At 47.5% G+C, this 20,698-nt stretch overlaps 1 protein-coding gene across 18 annotated transcripts in view; it reads right to left on the minus strand.

Moving 5' to 3' along the window:
- Nucleotides 1-13,127, minus strand: part of CAMK2G (calcium/calmodulin dependent protein kinase II gamma) — a 173,379-nt gene extending 160,252 nt beyond the window's left edge. For 3 of the 18 annotated variants that reach the window (XM_073352888.2, XM_073352889.2, XM_078853775.1), the window contains exons 1-2: nt 12,860-13,122; nt 10,983-11,077 (exon numbers count right to left, since the gene is read on the minus strand). In XM_073352888.2, the coding sequence (XP_073208989.1) occupies nt 10,983-11,077; nt 12,860-12,924 (160 nt within the window). In that variant the 5' untranslated portion in view covers nt 12,925-13,122. Of the gene's footprint in view, nt 1-10,982; nt 11,078-12,859 lie in introns of all 18 variants that reach the window. The other 15 variants (XM_073352893.2, XM_073352894.2, XM_073352897.2 and 12 more) reach the window with 9 other exon arrangements.
- Between the last annotated feature and the right edge of the window lie 7,571 nt (nt 13,128-20,698).

A 20,698-nucleotide genomic window follows, 5' to 3' on the forward strand; every position in this document is an offset into this window, starting at 1 on the left:
CTTTTGTTGACAAAACTGCAATGTAGACAAGGCCTTAGGCCCCAAGCATTGAACCATGCTAGCAATAACAACATTTTAACTAAAAAGAAAAGGAGTACTAGTGGCACCTTAGAGACTAACCAATTTATTTGAGCATAAGCTTTCGTGATGAAGTGAGCTGTAGCTCACGAAAGCTTATGCTCAAATAAATTGGTTAGTCTCTAAGGTGCCACAAGTACTCCTTTTCTTTTTGCGAATACAGACTAACACGGCTGCTACTCTGAAACCTAACAGACGTTCTTGTTAAACCCTGGATTTGTGCTGGAAATGGCCCATCTTGATTATCATACACATTGTAAGGAGAGTGATCACTTTAGATAAGCTATTACCAGCAGGAGAGTGGGGTGGGGAGAGAGAAAACCTTTTGTAGTGATAAATACCCATTTTTTCATGGTCTGTGTGTATAAAAACATTCTCACTGTATTTTCCACTTTATGCATCCGATGAAGTGAGCTGTAGCTCACAAAAGCTTATGCTCAAATAAACTGGTTAGTCTCTAAGGTGCCACAAGAACTCCTTTTATTTTAACTGTAGTTGTTGCTCCCAGGGCTTATCAGTGCAGAAAGTGTTGTGTACTTGAAGAGCTGTGTTGCAACTCTCCTTGAAAGCATGTTGGGTGGCGAAGAGGGGCTGGCCTACAGCACAGTTTGTTTAACAGGATTCTCAGAAAGAGACCAGTAGCTCTGCTGATCAGGGAAATGGAGCATAACCACCAGATCGGTGCATGGTCCTTGATAGTATGATTCCTGCCACAGTGCAGACTAGGCCTTAAAGAACGGTGCGTGTCTGGAACAGGACTTACCCCCAGAGCAGGAACCTGGTACTGAGCCACCAAAACAACAGGCTCATTACTTAGGACATTGGTAGCTCCGGCTCTTAAGAGCTTAACACACAAATACTGAGACTCCAGTATCACACCTGGGCACATGAACACACGTTCCTCAAAAGGTCAGTGTATTTACTCAACTCCTGTCTCAGAGAGAGAGAGAATTCTCCTCCAGACTCTACCCTGCCAGTATGAGCTAGAACAGAGTTTCAAGCATACACAGCGAGCCACAGGCATCTCTTAACTTCCTGCCCCCTGGTAACAAAACAGGCTAGATCTGGCAGACTATATCCAACATTAATCAGCTCTCCAGACAGCTCTAAATTAGGCTTGCAGTTCTCTGGAGCCAGCCATGTGCACCAACCACCAGCTTCCCCCTACTTCAGAATTACACATAACAGCAACTCTGCAATGCAATCAGATGTGTGTGTGTGGCGGGGGGGCGGGGGGCGGGAGCGGCATCAATTTTTAAAAGGCATACATTAGAACAAACTGTTACGATCAATTACTTTACTATTAAATTATCTGCCACTGATGGACACACTGAACACTCACCCAACAAGGACCTTGGTGTCCAAGTAGGAGCTAGGACTGAAACCTGAGGCAGCGGGTGCAAAAAGCCACCAGAGCACAAAACCTCAGAATTAGGGACCAGCAATTCCCTCAAGAGGGACTTGAGGCTCATGCCCTACTAGTCTTTCAATAATCAAGATGCTTATTGCTGAAGATTTTCCACTCTACCAACTCCTTTTCCTAGGAAATACTCTACTGCAATATTCAATGAGCATATAAGCAATGACACTAGAGAGTTTGGAAAAAAGAAAAGGAGTACTTGTGGCACCCTAGAGACGAACCAATTTATTTGAGCATAAGCTTTCGTGAGCTACAGCTTACTTCATCGGATGCATCCGATGAAGTGAGCTGTAGCTCACGAAATCTTATGCTCAAATAAATTGGTTCGTCTCTAGGGTGCCACAAGTACTCCTTTTCTTTTTGCAAATACAGACTAACACAGCTGTTACTCTGAAACCTCTCATTAGAGAGTTTGAGGAGCCATTACTGCAGTATGTGGCGGTATTTCAACAGATATTTAATTTAAGAAGGGATGGAAGAGAATCTGAGGTCAACCTGTCTCACAGAACCCCATGGCCTGAAACATTAAGCTTAGTGTTGTGGTAATGGCTGGCAGGAACAAGAGTTGTATGACTTGCAGAGTTTACACTTCCTCTCTTCTTCCATGGGCAGAAACTCCAGTGAGCAAGTGTGTCCGCCCATCACAAACCAGTTCATTCTGGCTGCTTCTTTTCCCTCCTACCTTCCACAGCCAGCTGCTTTGCAAGTGGGCAGAACGAGGCAAGGAGCAGCGAACTGCTTCCTACAACATCCCACATTACCTTCCCATGCCAGTGATCCTGCACCCAAGCACCTCTCTGGCCAGCAGCTCCCCAGCCACAGGCTGCTCTGAAAACCAGCTGTTTTACTTCACTCCTGTGTCCTCCCTTCCTTTTACAGCTTACAAATGGTCATTAAGATGTTTGGTAAGTTAACTCTTACACAAGGAAAAACACACTATGTGTGCCAACCATGAGAACCTGAGAAAGGGGGAAGATGCCTAAGCAGACTGTGGGCAGGTGAAGGGGCTGGAGGGGGGAAAATGGACAAAATTAACCTAGGTTTTATATTTGTATGTTTCCCCTTTTATAGGGCGTCTCTGACAAGTTATTGCATATGCAATAATACCCACAGCCAGTGCTTTAATTTGCAGGGGTTGGGGAAATAAAATCCTATGGGGGGAGGGGAGGAAGCTAGTACAATCCTTCCTTGAGAACATCTGTGATAATAACCTGCCATTTGGTAGAAGAGGGGAAAAAATTCCCTCTTCAGAAGTGTTTTTATGATCCAGGGATAAGCGTTCTCTCTGGCAGGGATAGTTTTAGCTATATCCAGAGAGGGAGATTAAATCTATCCGCAGCAGGGAAATTTCCACACTCACCCAAATTCAACACAAGTGCTACGTGCAACTTGATTTTGCACAGCATCTTTCACACAAGAAGCACAGTTAATGCTCCCTGTCCCAAGAATCCACAGTGTGCTCCAAAACCCCCACCCCTACCTGCTCAGCCTAAGGAACACCAGGACATGTGTCAGACCAGGCTCTCCAGTAGGGTTAGTACTGCAGAGCCCAGGACCTCTGGGACACTGGCAAGAATTAGTCTCATCACATCTGGGCCGTGCACAAACCCAGTCTTAAGAACAGGAAAGGAAAAAACCCTAGTCCCCCTTCCCAGGCCTCTGCAGGGGCCACAATTCCACACTAGGAACGCCTGCTCAATCTGTGTGCCTGCCTCTCCTCCCTTCCCCCTCCCCATTGTTGATGCCGGTAATTTAACACCCCGTGGGACCAAAGAGGACAGACAGACAGCAAGCTGAAATCCTGCCTGCCCCGCTCCAGCTCCTTTATAAAATATACAGCGTAAACCGAGAGGCAACCTGGGGTAACGCTGGCCATTGCACTGAAACCCATGTCAGGCAACCAGCTTCCGGCCATTGCAAACCACAGCACAAGCAGCACCCCCCACGGCTGGCCCTCCTGCCACACTGAGAGCAATTAATGCTGTTGGTGAAAGTGAAATGCGGCCATCAGTCCCTTCCCCCATCTCTTCAAGGTCAGGGTCTCTCTCTCTCTCCCCCCACATGCACACCCCCCTTCTCCAAGTAAGTTTCCTGCAGTGATAAATAATCATGATTCAAAACAGTGTTCTAAAAAGTGACACTGCAAGATGAAGAGGTGAGCACAGACCAGGGGGGAGGAGGGAGAGGTAGAGAGAAAGACAGCTAGCACGAGGTGCAAGGCTGCAGTTTATGACGTAAGCGTATTAATACCCCCCCCCCCCCGTTCCCCCGGCTTCTTACTTTCCTGCTCCATGCATGTGTATTAAAATTCAGAATGGAGAAGTCCAGCCAGTGGCAATCGATACATTTAATGGAGAAGATGGGCCCTTGAAATATTTTTCAGGGGCCCTCCCTTATTAACTCCACCCCACTCTCCCACTCCTTACATTTGAACATTATCCACATCAGACAATAAGTGAGTGGCCCAGAAACCTATACAGTGTCACTTCCCATGTCTCACACACACACGGCCAGCAAAAATCCCAAATTCTCACCGCAGTCTATTTCTCACACGCTCCTATGCATGCTGCCATTCAGACAGCTAACAGAGGAGGAGGAAGGAGCTGGGATGGGAGAAGTTAGCAGCAAGGCCCACTCCCTGCCCAGACCACCAGATTCCATCTAACACATCCTGATGTTCCAAGTGCAGCCTGACAGGCAGGGTCTGATGCATTGTCTCCGCAAGGAAACACACACACAGGCACTTGTACACACCCCAGAATCTGTGCTTCAAGCTCCTGCGAGTGGTGCTGTGGGCTCTCCTTGCTTTAATGAGGAGCCTACGCACTGGGCTGCAGTGCACTACTGATGCCTGCATCCAATTCAGCTGGGCATGCTGTAGCTACAGAGGAGCCTGGGCTGCTCTGAGGATTGCCAGACTGAGGTTGAATACCTTGAAAGCAGTCCATGCTCAACTGGAGGTCAGCACTTGCACACACTGCACTCACCTGGTACCCGAGCCTCGAGCCTCGCAAGGCCAGGAAACTGCTACTGTGAAACCCCACCCACAGCCCTCATGGAACTGAGCCCCTCTGTGACTGAGCTACAGGGGACAGGACTCAGTCCAAGGTGATGAGCTTCTCGGAGCCAAAGGCGGGCTGGGAGAGCAATCCCCAGCCTTCGTACCATCCAGACCCCCGAGAGGGACAACTGTCAGATTGCCTCCTTGGCGCACCCAGGAGCAATAAATGAGGCAGACTACAAGCCTGGGTGCAGCACAGAATCTCCCCAAGACAGGGTGAGCATCATCTCCTATTTCCAGTGGCAGGAGGGCAGGAGAGAGAGAGCAGGCGTGATTGCCAGGACCCTCCAGGGAGCCTTTCAAGAGTTGCAGAACTTCTGCTGCTTTGAACCCCACAAGGGCCACATCCTGGCAATAAACTCCAGGCTACGCTTCAGCTCCAGCATCCAGTGAGGGGTGAGCAGTACCTGTGTTCCAAATTAGGTGCCACCTCACATCTCAAAAAGGACATTTACCCTATTACAGGTGCTGATTCAGAAACAAAGATCAGGCCTAAAAGAACGTCCTCCTTCATGCAGAGGGCAGAAAGCTGCCCTTTTTGTTGTGTCCTTGGGGATGTCACCTTCCAAAGATTCAGCAGCAAATACAACAGCGGCAAAAGCCAACAGCAGAAAATCCTCTCCTGCTCCCATTACTGTTTGTGAACTGCCCCAGAAACCTCCCTGGGAGTCAAGAGTATAGATGGGCCTGGTGGGATGAAAGAACCACAGCAGAGTCCTATCCACCCCTTTCCAGTGTAGGACTGTTTCATACCATTTATTCTGGAGGAATTTGTGCAGCCTAATCTGAAAAGAAGCTATTGATGGGGCTTCCATCGTTCCCCTAAGGAGATGAATTCCCTACAGAATAATCTCTAGTCCCTGCCTCCCTCCAATAGTAAGACTAAATTTTCCTTGATTCTTTCCTCTGAAGCGATTACTGCTAGTCAGACCCATTGGCTCACCTTAAGCAATTCACTCACTCCTACTTCATGGGTATCTTCCAAGCCACTCTACAGATCTAAAGTCAAAATAAGGCCTAACAACTATCCCGGCAGCTCCAACACCACACATCCCCACGAGTCAAGACATGGCTGTTTATCATTACCCTTTAGTCCTTCCAGCCAGTTCTCAGGCCATGTGACAGACTGAATCCAAGCCAACCTGAATTTCAGGTGGCTGAAGCACTGTATCCCGCTCCCAGCATTGGCTATTGTCTTGTACTTAGACCAGTGGTTCTCAAACTTTTGCACTGGTGATCCTTTTCACACAGCAAGCCTATGAGTACAACCCCCCCTTATAAAGTAAAAACACATTTAACACTAAACTGGAGGTGAAGCGGGATTTGGAGGTGGAGATGACGGCTCGCAACACCCTACATAATAACCTCGCAACCCCCTGAGGGGTCATGACCCCCAGTCTGAGAACCCCTGACTTTGATTGCAAGCTGTGTGGGGGAGGGACTGTCATTCTGCTATACAGTGCTTAGCACAGTGGGCCCTGCCTCCTACACTCCACCATAACACAAATACCAAGTAGCTTAATGAATTCCAACTATGATGTCTAATGCGTCCACTGACTCTGCATTTAGATCAGATTTGTCTGACAAAGTTTATTCTTTATAATGCCAGGAAGTTGGTTTAGGGTTGTGTTGAGGTGCTTACAGATCTGTCCCTTCATATTTGTCCCATTATTTTATAAAGGGATGAGTTTATTTGACCGTGATTGCCAGGACTTCCCTTTAAAAAAAAAAAAAAAAAATCAGGACAGTATTTGCTTTTTACGCTTTTAGGATGGTAAACACTGTATGGGTGCCACGTAGGGTTATTTCTAACCCGCCGGTTCCCCTTCAGTTCGTGACTTTCAAGATAAAAACAACGGTTTGCAGTTCATTAAGCTCATTAACAGAGGCTTTAGGATTCGCTGATTTCTCTCATATTATATTTAATTTTCCCTAAGCATTCCCTTCCCTGCTTTTCAGCTACACATCACGATCTCCATCACTTCCAAGTCAGTCACACCCCACTGCTTTGCTTTTCTTGAGGAAGACTCCTTTGGAAGTACCTCTTCCCATAAAGCCAGCATGGAAGCAGGTCAGAGCTCCTTGCCCTTAGTAAGCCCTGGGATGGAGCTCGGCTGTTCTCAGTGGTGGCAGATGACAGAACAAGAAGCAATGGTCTCAAGTTGCAGTGAGGGAGGTCTAGGTTCGATATTAGGAAACACTATTTCACTAGAAGGTGAGGACTGGAATGTGGTGGAATCTCCATCCTTAGAGGTTTTTAAGGTCCAGCTTTACAAAGCCCTGGCTGGGATGATTTAGTTGGTGTTGGTCCTGCTTTGAGTAGGGGATTGGACTAGATGACCTCCTGAGGTCTCTTCCAACCCTAATAGTCTATGATTGTACTCATGGGAAGCATACTAGCAGGTCAACCCCTGTGAAGAGAGCATGAGTTATATTCCTAGCCAGTGGTGTGGCACCTCTCATTGAAGCAGTAGTAAGTACCCTGGGTAAACACAGGTTCAAATCCTGCTAGGAGCAGATTTTAAATGTTCAATTTAGCAATGCTATTCGGGGTCAGGGGTGTGTGGTTCCCCTGCATATGAGAGCTCTGAAATGTAGAAGCCAAGGCAAGGGGGACCCTCCTCCAGTGCAAGAGACAGGTCAGGAGGTTTGGACTGACCTGTGTGGAAGGCAGGAGCTAAGCTAATGTCTAGATTCCAAGGCCAGCAAGGGACCATTCCTGGAGCAGATCTTTTAGAAAAACATCCAAGCTGGATTTTAAAATGGTCAGTGATGGAGAATCCACCACGCCCCTTGGTAAATTGTGCCAATAGTTAATTATCCTCATTGTTAAAAATGTGTACCTTATTTCCAGGCTGAATTTGCCTAGCTTACATTTCCAGCCACTGGATCATGTTATACTTTCTCTGCTAGACGGAAAAGCCCACTGTCAAATATTTGTTCCCCATGTAGGTACTTTTAGATTGTAATCAAATCACCTTTTAACTTTCTCTTTGTTAAGCTAAATAGCTTGAGCGCCTTGGGTCCGTCTCTATTACTATAAAGCAAGTTTTCCAATCCTTAAATCATGCTTGTGGCTCTTTTCTGAATACTCTCCAATTTATCAATGCCCTGGAATTGTGGGCACCAGAACTTGACACACTATTCCAGCAGCGATCCCACCAGTGCCGAATACAGAGCTACAATAACCTCTCTGCTCCTGCTCAAGATCCCCATTTCCGCATCAGAGGATTACATTAGCTCTCAGTTGTTCTCAAACTTTTTGTATTGGTGACTCTTTTCAAACAGCAAGCCTCTGTGTGCGACCACCCTTTTCAATTAAAAACTGGGGGCGGGGGGGAAGGTGTTAATTTAATTTAACAGGGACTCGGGCTGTCAGCCCCAGTCCTGGCTGGGCTGACATCTTGCAACCCACTTTGAGAACCCCCTTTTTTGGGCACAGCATCACACTGGGATTATCCACCATGACCCCCAAATCTTTTTCAGAGTCACTGCTTCCACCATTCTATAAGCATGGCCTGCATTCTTTGGTCCTAGATTTATACATTTGCTTTTAACCATATTAAAACGAACATTGTTTGCTTGCACCCAGCTTTCCAAGCAATCCAGATCACTCTGTATCGGTGACCCCATCCTCTTCATTATTTACCACTCTTCTAATCTTTGTGTTGTCTGCAAACTTCATCAGGGATGTTAGGTTTTCTTCCGCATGACTGATAAAAAATGTTAAACAGCATATAGCCAAGAACAGATCCCTGCAAGACCCCACTTGAAAAACACACCCACTCAATAAGGATTCCCCATTTACAATTACGTTTAGAAACCTATCAATTATCCAGTTTTTATTTTATTTAACATGTACCGTGTTAATTTCATATCATTAGAGTTTTTTTTAATTAAAGTGTTGAGTGGGACCAAGTCAAACGCCTTACAGAAGTCTGAGGAGGGTACTGGGAGTGGGGCAATGGGGGGGGGATACCCCAATATGTGCAGAAGCTATATGGGTGTGTGCTCCCAATGAGGCAAGAACTAACATGGGAATGGGAAGCAGCAGGCAAGGTACACCCAGGCTATTGCAGAATTCACTCACGGTCCTGCTGCCATAACAGACAGCTTTTTAAAAAGAACTGCTCATCAGCTCCGCCGTTTTACAGTTGTTGATTTCATCTCCCTTATCATTGGCTAACAGCCCTAACATCTCTCTAACATTTCTAGTTTGAAGAGCCTTTACAGTGTTTATCCATCTAGGTTCTTACATGGCGCCTAGTCCCACCGTATCTGAGCCTCTATTCCCACCAACCCTTTTGACTATCATTAATTCTTTGTTGCCTTGTCTTTCCCCACTTCGTTTCCAATACAAGTTCCTTGTGGCCATCAGATATTTCAGTGGGACCTCAAGAAGCCTGATCAGCCACAACTTCTTCCTCCCAATATTTCTCTCTTTCAGCCAGTTTCATAATTCCCCCCACATTTGCTCTCTCCAAATCAGATACCTTTGGACAGCTGTGTTCTATGAACCTATTCATCAATACCTTGAATTAACAGAGCTCACAAATCACTAGCACAGAAGTGTCCAACACCACTTATGTTTTCAATCAAGGACTTCCTAGTGGTAAGAAGTAGATCAAGGAGGATTTCTCCTCTAGCTGGATTCCCTACTTCCTGGCTCATTTATTTAACCTTTAGTTAATCTGAGAAGTGATGATGTTCCACACTTTTTGTATTTGTAACTCAACAGCTGTCTGAGTACTTGAAATCCTACATGACCACATTATCTGGAGATTTTGGACTCCACGGTAACTGTTTTAGGAATTTTTTGTTCTCATTTTCCTCTAGCCCTACAGCTTCGTCACTTCTTGCAACCTTACCAGATTATTTCGCTACCATTCTGTTAATGGGAAAATTGTTTCTTGCTGGTTTTGTTAATTTAGAGTATTACCCTGTCCCACATACAAAGAGGATTATACCCACTAATGCTGACGAGATGGTTTTCTGCACTATTTGGTTTCAGTTATGTCCACTACATCATATTCTCCTTTCATTAAGCAAACGCTCCCAATTACCCATTTCTTAGTCAGTTTAAAGTCTGCGTAACTAGCCCTGCCAGTTTTGAACCCACAGAACTGGGATCCCATGTGCTTCAGTGGAGATTTCACAGAGCATTGGCATCCGTTCTGTACATCGACAGCCTTCCCCTTCTAGGCCATCCACAGATCCATCAGCTGGTCTCCAGTATCACTCTTGACTTTACTTGCACTAGTTACTAGAAAGACAAAACATCACCAATGTTGACTTCGGTCTGCAGCACTCTTCCCAGGGTTCTAAAATCATTCTTGATCCACAGATTCTCCCTTTGTGCCTGTCATTAGCTTTCACATGAACTACACTAGGTGAACATTCACTGCCTCTCTGCAGGCTATACTTTGCTCTTGTCATCACATTTCATGCCCTGGCACTGGGGAGATAGTGTATCGTCCTTTTCTCTTTTTTAGGAATCAGACAGCCTGAGCTATGTTCACCGCCTCTTTGGTGCTACTTCTGCCTCTTTGGTGTCACCCTTTCAGTTGCTGGTCAATATACTACCTGGTTCTCAGCCTCCGGCTGATCATCTAGCTCATCAGGGACATAGTATTTGTCACTTTTGTCAAAACTGAATGGCCTAAGTGCATTAAGTCTTCTCTTAGCCTCCTCTTCCACATTCATTCCCTTGGAGATCTCAGCCAGTTACATCTCTCTTTATAGTTCCTCCTTCTGCAATCCAATTCAGTATTTTTTCCAATCGATTTCAGCTCCTGCCCATGTCCCTCCACAGTGGAAGCCACCTCACTCTTCATACATACAGAGCCTTCCTTGTGAAATGAACCAGGACAAATCACAAGAAAAGTTCAGCAAATAAATTTGGGATGACAGATCTCTGTTCCTTTCTGTACCACTATTCTGAGCTCAGTTGACACGTACAGGTTTTGAAGAGAGGCTTTTGGAGTTAGGTGGCAGCGGAGAACAACAGAAATTTAATTTGGTTCTTTTAGAAGCTTTAGAGAACCCTTCCATCCAGTTCAAATATGAGCATATTAGACATAGGATTAGCTACAAGAGGAATACACCATCTATGACGACATCCTGAAACTAGAAAGATCCTTTATCCAACAAGACTATACCCCAAAGCACAGAAGACCTCCAGCAATGCTGGCACACTGAGGACATAGTAGGTCCTCAAAAAGAGAAAAGATAACAGGAAGTACTCCCAGAAGTTGAGATCCTTGCAACACTTCTTCAGTCTACCATTTGCATCACTACTTATTACTTAAAACTACAAGACAAGCACCTACAAAGCCCATAAACTTGCTGCAACTAAAGTTCCAATCATGTTTCTCCTGTTCATAGAGAAAGGCAATGGGATGAAGGACAGATCTGGATACTAACCTCTGGCTGACAGCTTTTTGGTGTTGATGATTTTTGCAGCATATTCCTGGGATGAACTTTTCTTCACACATCGGCGGACCACAGAAAAGGCTCCCCTAGAAGAAAGATAGCGGGGGCTGTGAAATTGAAAATAATAATGCAACTGGAACGACTTCCACCCCCAACCTAGACATGTCAAGTCAGCAAATAACGCCAGAGGAAAAGTGTATACCCAAATGCCTGGCTGAGGCCTCCTAGGGGCCTTAAGCAGGAAAGCACAAACAGTACACCATGGTGGGGAGGGGAGAAGAGTGCAGAGACATAACATACAGGAGCTGAAGAGTGAAAGAGTAGCCCAGAAGGTTGGAAACATCGCCAAGAAGTCCATCCCATAATGGTCTAGTGGCTGGAGAAGACAACTAGGAATCAGTTCTCCTGGGTACTTGTCCCAGCTGGGCCACTGAATCACCGCAGCACTTTGGATGAGCCACTAGCTCTGCTACACCCATTTCCTTATCTGTGAACTAGAGATAAATTCCTCTTCCCAGAGGTGCAGGGGGACTGGCAGGCTAACTGTTGTTTGTAAGTTAACATTTTATAAATATGAATTATTATTGCTGCGTCGGGCTGTAGGGAGAAGTGCACTAAGTGGCAGAACAGAAAGGGGAAGGATTCTTAGAAGAAAAGGGAGATAGCGTAAGAAAAAAAGGTGTAAGGAAAGACAGCCCAAGCCCTAAGAGGTTGTGGGGAGAGAAAAAACTGAGTGGGGAACTAGGTCCCACCAGTCCCCAGAGAAGTCTGTACAGTGGAACTGGAAACAAAACAGAACAGACAACCCACAGCAGCCCCATGGAAAACTTAATCCATCAGAGAGGATCTGGCTCTAGGCAGCTGGGCCCCTCCTTACACTCCAGAGTCCTGACCCCTCCTCAACTTCTGCTCCCACCCCCAACCTCTCCACATAAACCAACCAGAAACACTGCAAGCACCATTCCTTGGCCCAGGGTTGGGTGCTGAGACACAGGCTGCAGCAGCAGCCTAGGAATCCATGTGGGGATGGGGTAAAGAGATGCAGCAGTGCCCAGAGATTGGTGCAGGGAAGGAGGGGGAAAGATGCAGCAGTACTCAGGGATGCATCAACACCCAATGATCCCATCCTGTATACTGCTGCATCTCCTCCACATCCCCACAGGATCCCACTGCAGGTCTAAGTGTGTGGGGGGAGGGGGGGGAGAGTTGCGTGCAGCAGTGCCTGATCCCAATACTGGGGAGGGGAGATCCCCTATACAGCCGCAGAACCTGGTCCTTCTTGCAGGGCTGGGGGAGTATCTCAGGAGGAAGCTGGAGCGATAGCAGGGACAGCTTGGGTGAGTGTCCCGGATTATGGCTATCACCAGGATGGTTTGGGGGAGCAGGGTGCAGCAGCCCCAAGCAGTTCAAGAGCAGAGCTAGGAGATGGGAAGTAAGTCCTGGGGTACACAGCCTCACATGGTGCAGGGATGGGGGGCACCCTGGCTTGTAACTACAGCTGGGGTTGGGATGGGAGTAACCCGGGGGGCAGTAGCACCCATTCCCCATGCAGAACAGGGACGAAGGGAACGCGGGAGGCCCTAGAGTGCAGCAGACCCCTCCCGGTCCCACTGTAGGGGCGGCGGTGGCAGGATCCTCGGGTGTAGCGGACGCCAGTTGCCGGTCCCAGGGCCAGGGCAACGGGAGGAGCCCGGGAGCTCGCAGCACCCAGTCCGGCACAGGAAGGTGGAGCGGGACAGCCAGGGTGCCGCAGCGGCTCCGGGGCAGGGCAGGGGGGTGGGGGAAGAGGCAAGCGGGCGGGGGCTCCTGGGCTGGGGGTGGGACGCAGCCGGAGGTCCCCGGGGCGCAGGGCCGGGCGGGCTCCGTACTTGCCGAGCTCCTCGTAGAGCTGGTAGTCGTCGGTGAAGCGGGTGCACGGGGCGGTGGTGGCCATGCTGGGCTGGGCTGGGCTCGGCTCAGCGCCACTCGGGCATGGGGCTGGGCGAGGCGCGGGCTGCTGCCGGCCGGCCGGCGCGGGCGGATCGCGCTGTCCTCGGGGCAGCCTCCTCCGGCTGCTGCCTGGCTCCCCGCGCCGCCCTGCACAGTCACCGCTCGCCAGGGAGGAGAAGGAGGCTGAGCCCCGCCAGCACCGCGAGATCTTACTGGGAGACACCCCCCGCCCGCCCCCTGCCTCCGCCCGGCCCCAGGGTGGGGCCGCGCCCTGGCGCTCGGGGCAAGCGGGGCGGTGCTGGGCCCGGGGGCGCACGCGAGCCGCCGAGCCCCGTGCAGGCTGCAGCTGGAGAGCCCCCCCTTGCTGGTCTGCGCGGGGCTACAGCCAGACCGCGCCCCAGCACGGAGCAGGAGACGCAGCGGAGTAACCGGGGCGCGGGAGCCCCTCGCGTGCGCCCCAGACTCACAGTCAGAGCACCCCCAACTCAGCAAGAGTCCCACGAGCGTGGGTGGGGCGGCTACTGGGGGGCGGGGAGACATAAGGGAGGGAGTGGTAGCGAGGAGGAAACCAGCTCGAGAGCTCCCCGCAGCCTGGCCGGGGCCGGGTCTGACCCCTTGTTGCTCCTAGGCACAGGGGCGGGTAGAAGTGCGGCCGGATAAACTTCCTGCATGCACCGAAAAGGGGAGGGCTGCAGCCTGAGATCGCTGCGCGGGGAGCGTGCCCTAGGGCGAGGTGAGAGCCCCGCGCGGATAAATAAGGCTACAGGAGATTAACCCTTACGTGCACCAAGAGAAGGAACTAGTGCAGTCTGACCCCACCATACGAAGAGGGGAGGAGGAAAACTGCAGTCTCTCCCTTCCCCTCTCCATGGGCCAATCGCGGGGGAGGAGGGGGGAGTTAAGAGGGAGCAAACTAACCCTTAACCCTTGCGTGCACATAGAAGGTGGTAACTGCAGGCTGACCGATCTCCTGTGAATTGGGGCTAACACCTTGCATGCCCTGCGAGGTGGAGAACATGCACCTAAAAAGGGGGGCTGCACCTTTACATTGCCACCAAGGAGAAGGAACTACACTCTGATAAGAGAAACTGGCAGTGCTGATGTGAACTGGAAAATAGGTACATCCTGAGCAGCTACCCCAGCATTCATAGACACATGCTGGAGAGAGGGAAAAAAACGTTCGCCAGAGGGTGCTTTGTCTTGTTGGTTACGTGCAGAAATCTAAACTGAGGAAAATAACCAGCTGGTGAAATGGCAGAATAGTAACACATGCAATGCCTTAAAACTGATGGAGCCTTACCCTGCATGTTCTCTCTCTCTCACACACACACACACACACACACATGCCTTGGTCCCACTTGGTACCCACCAAAGCACCAGCCTTGCGCTCTCCAGGAAAGTAAACCAGACTCCATTCTGTCTCTGCAGTTTGTGCCATTCAGGAGATGCTTTCCATAGCAACTTTATAGGCAAGTTTATTTTCAACTCTCCTGTTTAAGGATTCTCTGAGTGATTGCCAGTAAATTATTCTTTGATTTATGACAAACGGAGTCTAGTTTGGAAATTGTGTTTTGGGGCAGTGGCAGGGCTAGCTGAAGAGGGCAAATGTTCTTTAGCCTTTCCAAAGAGCCAGGAAAAGGAGCATGTTACAGACACAGGGAGACCAACTCACCCAAGCAGTATCAAGCATTAGTATTAAACTGATTTGAAGATTGAAAGCACTATAGAAGTGCTAGGTATTATTACTGTATGTGAAAGGACCAGCAAGGAAGCCCTCTTCTATCATTCAGCAAAGTAACAAGAACGGAAAACATCAGTGAACAGTTGTCTGTCTGTATGGGGCTTATACAGTCTGTCTGAGCCTTCGAAGCATAGGCCACATAAATGATTGAAATAGAGCAAGGGCAAATGTGGAAAACAGGCAGCAAAAATAGGACAATAGAACAATGTTACAAAAAAACAACACAGCGGAAAGGTGAGTCAGAAACCACAGCATGCCACACCTCCTATTGTGCCCATGCTGACCGTGCTGGAAACCTGCTGACAAAACAATCATTTAGAGACCCACAAATTATCTTACCAGCCAGTGCCCCTAACTGAGACTGCCTACTAGCAGGTCCGTTAGTGTTGAATGGAAGTTGCTGTTATGGCCTCATTCATCCACCACTGGTAGACCCTGTATTTGATGGAAACCACTTCAAGCCAGGGGGTGCAGCAACACCCCTAGTTCCAGCACCTATGGATCAAGCAGATGCACACCCGGTAATGGGTTTCTGTGGCCTAAATTTCATCATATACACTCAGAACAGAAGAGGTGGGCCAGCAAGAAGCACTTGATTCCCGTAGGGCAATTATGCTGAACCCAGCACTTGACATAAGTTGGAGCAACTCAGGGGCTGCTTTAACTTATGTCAGCTAGCTCGGGTCTCTTGTATGAATTTAGATGGGACCTAATGCCAGTTGTGAATTGCTGTAGTACAGGCACACTTGACCCTGTCCCCGCATCAGAGCATTTGGAGGCAGTTGGCAGAGGAGACGGTTATGCCACTTTGTAGCTCCTGTACATCAAGCAAATTTTAGGATAGACACTTATGGCCTGGTCATACCACTTTGTACTGCAAGAATGGCCAGGAGGAGAGAATTTGGGCTTGTGTGTTGGTCCTGGGGTCCTGCAGGAAGAAGAAAGAGGATTTAGGAAAAAGGGGCACAAACCACCACAAATGGATACAGCAGCAGAAAAAACACCCCAAAACATGTATTAAGCCAACAAATCTGAGCATGGGAGCCCAACAATGTACAAAGGAGATCCAAACAATGCAGGTGGGATCTGGGGAGAGGGGCAGCACGACGGTTAGCAGCGTGCAGGGATGGAGGGGTCCAACATCAAAGTAAGGCTGCTTGCTTCTTTTTTCCTTACTGTGAAGGAAAGGTAGAGAGATGGGAAAAGAGACAGAGATGGAGAAAGACTCCTAATTCTTAGCACCTTATGAACTTAAAGTGGGCCAGGTTGTGCTAAGTCACAGATGCAGCCAAAATAAATACTAAACAGAGGTGGGGTCCGGCCTGGGTTCAGAGATAGAACAAGCAGGGAAGAGAGATCAAGTGAGATGGGGATCCAGGGGAAGGAGGATACAGACAGAAGAGGGAGAGAGGAAAGGATAACCAAAAAGGGAAAAAGAACAAGAGATATAGAGCAACAAAAAAAAGGGGGTGGGTGGGGGCGGAGAGATGGAAATAAATATAAAGAATGAAAAAGTTTTTTAAAAAGCCAGAAAGCTCTCCCTTCAAGTTAGAAAATGGTGTTGTTCTAAAGAATGTCATTATTTCTATTGCAGTAGCATGTGAGGACCCCAGAGAGGTATTAGCATCCCTTTGTATTAGGCACTGTACCAACAAACACAGAGACAGTCCTTGCCCCAGAGAACTGCCAGTCTAGATTTTGTTGAAAATCCATTATCAGCTCATGACCTACCACTATGTTAGAGTCCATTTTAAACCCTGTCTCTGACCCTACCTATTGAAAGGAGGAGTTTGGAAGGAAAGGATGAGAGTGCAAAGAGACTGCTAACCTGCCTCTTTCACCTCCTGGTCAGCTAAGTGCCTGCCAGGTTCGCTAAGACCAACATTGGGACACATGCACCAGCAACCAGGCTGAACTTCACTTCCTAGGCAATATCCAGAGATGAAAAACCCCATACATAGCAACCGTTCAATAAAGAAAGGGACAACACTGACAGCAAAGGACATACTAGAAACCAACAAACCTTCTGTAATGACCAAGGGTAGTTTGAAGGGGACAGAAAAAAGATACCAGACTCCAGGGATCACACACAACTGATCATGTCTTTAAACAAGGGAGGGGAAATGTCATTTTCTTTTAATTATATGAGCGTTGCTGGGCCTGATCCAAGGCCTGCAGTGAAGTCAATGGGAACTTTTCCATAGACTTCAATGGGCTTTGGATCAAGCTCATCTAGTTAATAGGGAATCAGTGACCGAGTGCTGTGCTGATCCCACAAAACTAGGTGATGAACAATAGCAAGGGGAGAGGTACAAAGGAGGATGTTTGGTATCCACAAATGCTACAAGAAAAAGTGGGGAGTAGAGACAACAAAAGGAGGCAGCAAATGTGGAATGAAAAGCTGAACGTGTGTTCTACACTGCCCGAGCAGATACCAGATTCCTGATTTTGAAGCTTGCATTAAGAAAGAAGTGCTGTATAAATTGGGTGACAGACTTAATTAAACCAAGTACCGAGTGGCAGACTAAATTATGGGTATAGAGTTTTCAGAAAGAATCTAGGCAAAATGAAGCAGGAGGAGGGGAAGCAATATGGATAAGAGAGTATTGTGTCAACAGAAAGAAATATTAGTGTTCTGGCTGACATAGCAGAGTCTACTTGCATTGGGCTAAAGGATAACACTGCAGTAAAGGGGAAGCTTGGATGGTGCCTGGACAGAATTATGTTGTAGAGACTAGAAAATATTTGTAGAGATAAAGGAGGCTTTTGAAAAGGCTGTTCAGTGGTCATGGGGGATTTCAGCTACCAGATACTGGGCCATATCCTGTTCTCAGTTACCCCCATATAAAATCTGGAGACAGTGCATTGCCTGTAGTGGAGTACTCCAGATTTACACTGGCTTGGAGGGCAGAGTTTGGCCCACCAACTAGGAAAACAATAGTGGGAACTCTAAGGAGGACACATTCATGGAGGTAGTACAGGTTTGCTTCCTTATACTACACCGTCAGCCAGGTCAGGGATTAATCTGGGTTTAATAACTGGCACTGAGTTAGATACGATCAAACAAAAAAAAATGTAAATAATCTAGGTCCTTATGTAAAGCCCACTGGAACCAATGGGAGCCTTTCCATTGATTTTAATGTGTTTTGGCTCAGGCCCCAGGTACCCCCAGACCCTAATGTTAGGTTTGGAATGTTGATGAGTATCTGTGGGAATGGCAGGAACATAAAAGCACTGGACCTTAGGAAAGCAAAGTGCAGGGCTACAAAACAAGTGAAAGGAAATTGGCTGGAATTCAACTCACAGTGGAAAATGGGAAAGTATAATATTTAGCTGTCAGGGAAGCTGCACACAGCAATCTTTCCAGTAATATTAAACAAGCAAAAAGGGCAATAGGTACTAACGTGCCAAGCAGGGTGGTGCCAAGCTGTGTAAGAGATGAACAGATGACACTAAGAATGATAAAGAAACTGGGAAGGCTGAAGACGGAGAGAGAGAAACAAATGGGGGGAAATTAGGGGGAGCCAAGAAAAAAAAGAGATAAGCAACCAATTTAAAAAAATCTAAAAACCAGTGAAAGTTTTTAAAATACACGTGTTTTAGTGTATCGGTCTGAGTACTGGAGAGGTACTCAGGGTTCTATTCATGCTCTGCTACAGACTCCTGGTCTGACCATGGTGAATTTCTCTGTGCCTCTGTTTCTCCTCCCTCCTGTTGTCTGTCTATTTAGAAAGCAAATTCTTTCAGGCAGGGCCTGTTGTACAACACCAAACACAGTGGGGCTCTGCTCTTGGTAGGCTCTCTTGGTACCGCTGTAATAAAACCAGAGAGAGGAGATACAAAATACTGAGCCATCTTACAAATGAGTGCTAAGAGCATCTACTGAGGCATGAAAAGTAGTGAGTTTGCATCTGTCTTTGCAGAGGAAGAGTGTGGAGGGCTGTCTTAATCAGGCACAGCTCCCCAGGAATGACAGATGAGGCAGAAGGTAGCATGTACAGAACAAAACTGATTCTAAATATATAGAGTGCAGATTTTGAGACTTAACTAATCATTTCTGGTGCCAAACTTGACTTTCAGAAAATGCTGAGAACCCACCAGAAAAATCAGGTTCCTTTAAGGTGTGTGAGGCTGGATACCCAAAACGTGAGGCAGCCAAAATCACGACTCACTTCTGACAATCTTCACCTGGGTAAATCTAAGTGACTCACAGGTGTGGGTAACACACATCCCCAAGCACAAAAGGAAGTGAGAAAGGAAACAGAGGAACCTTTAAACAGATGAGTTTAAAATTTTTACATGAAAAACTCACTAGATTCTGGAGAGCTGGAAAGAGGCAATCATAGAAATAACCATATTAGAACATACCAATCAACAATCCATCTAATTCAGTACCTAGTCTCCATCAGAGACTTATTCCAGATGATAAATGTGAAGGGGGGAAAAATCAAACAAACAAGAGACCCACATGACACACCTACACATTTGTGCAATATTGTATCTTGGAGGGGTATTTCCTCCTGTCCCCTCCCCAGCTGTTAATCAGAATATGCCCTGAAGCATGAGGATTGGTAGCACTTGTAATTTTAATCCTGTCTTGTACCAGTGCAGATGCCATTCTGTTTCATGTCAATGCCTAATCCTTTCTTGATTCTTACTAAAGATATTTAAGTCATAGAATCATAGAATATCAGGGTTGGAAGGAACCCCAGAAGGTCATCTAGTCCAACCCCCTGCTCGAAGCAGGACCAATTCCCAGTTAAATCATCCCAGCCAGGGCTTTGTCAAGCCTGACCTTAAAAACCTCTAAGGAAGGAGATTCTACCACCTCCCTAGGTAACGCATTCCAGTGTTTCACCACCCTCATAGTGAAAAAGTTTTTCCTAATATCCAATCTAAACCTCCCCCACTGCAACTTGAGACCATTACTCCTCGTTCTGTCATCTGCTACCATTGAGAACAGTCTAGAGCCATCCTCTTTGGAACCCCCTTTCAGGTAGTTGAAAGCAGCTATCAAATCCCCCCTCATTCTTCTCTTCTGCAGACTAAACAATCCCAGCTCCCTCAGCCTCTCCTCATAATAATAAGTCAATAATATCCCATAGCACGTTAATTATATGGTTCATACAAACTACGATCTGTTAACACTATAAATGTGTTCTGTTTTAATGTTACTGAATCCTCATTAGTTCTCATGTTATGGGAGAAGGAAAACAGGCATGTCTGATCAGCATCCCCTGTTTTATATGCCTATACCATGGTGTTACAAAGCACTGGAAGGGGCTCAAAGAAATGGGGAGGGGACTAACAGCTACTCTCAGGAGTCTTTCCACCTCTGGCTGCTGTGGGTCTCCGTTTAGCTACTGAGTTGCCCACTGGGTGCTGGATCTCCCCCTTGCCCTGCTGACTTGCAGAACTCATTTTACAAGGACTGGAATACAGGGCTCTTAGTAGAAGAGAAATTTGGTTTTCTTCTCACCCCTAAGGGCTTGAGACTTTGGATTTCTTAAGTGAAGCTTGGATTCTGGCATATGAGATGGCCATCTTCACAATGAGTTTTGGCTCCCTGGCGCTGCCACAAGCCTGCTGAATTCACCCTCTGAGCAGTGCTCCTATGTGGGACCGCAGGCAGCACAAATCCAGGGACCTGAGGCCAGGGGCACCATTTGGGGGGGCAGCCCCCCCCCAAGTTTCATACCTGAGGTCTACTCACAGTGCACATCCTAGCCCCAGATGGAGCTTTTAACGGCAACACAGCTTGAGTGTGATATGCAGTGAGTTTGGAAGCTGGGAGCAGTACAGCCTTTGGAGCAGGGAGTTCATATAAAGTAAATTAAGGTTCCTTAGATGATCCTGAAAGCATTGTCAGGAACTCCAGTTAAAAGACAGGTAACAAAGGGTAGGAATAAATGGTGAGAATGGAGAGGGGTAAATAGTGGTGTCCCCCAGAGATCTGTTCTGGGACTAGTTCTATTCAACATATTGATAAATGATCTGGAAAAAGGGGTAAACAGTGAGGTGGCAAAATTTGCAAATG

The sequence above is a fragment of the Lepidochelys kempii genome, chromosome 7 (genome assembly GCF_965140285.1).
Source record: "Lepidochelys kempii isolate rLepKem1 chromosome 7, rLepKem1.hap1, whole genome shotgun sequence".
Taxonomy (NCBI): Eukaryota; Metazoa; Chordata; order Testudines; family Cheloniidae; genus Lepidochelys; species Lepidochelys kempii.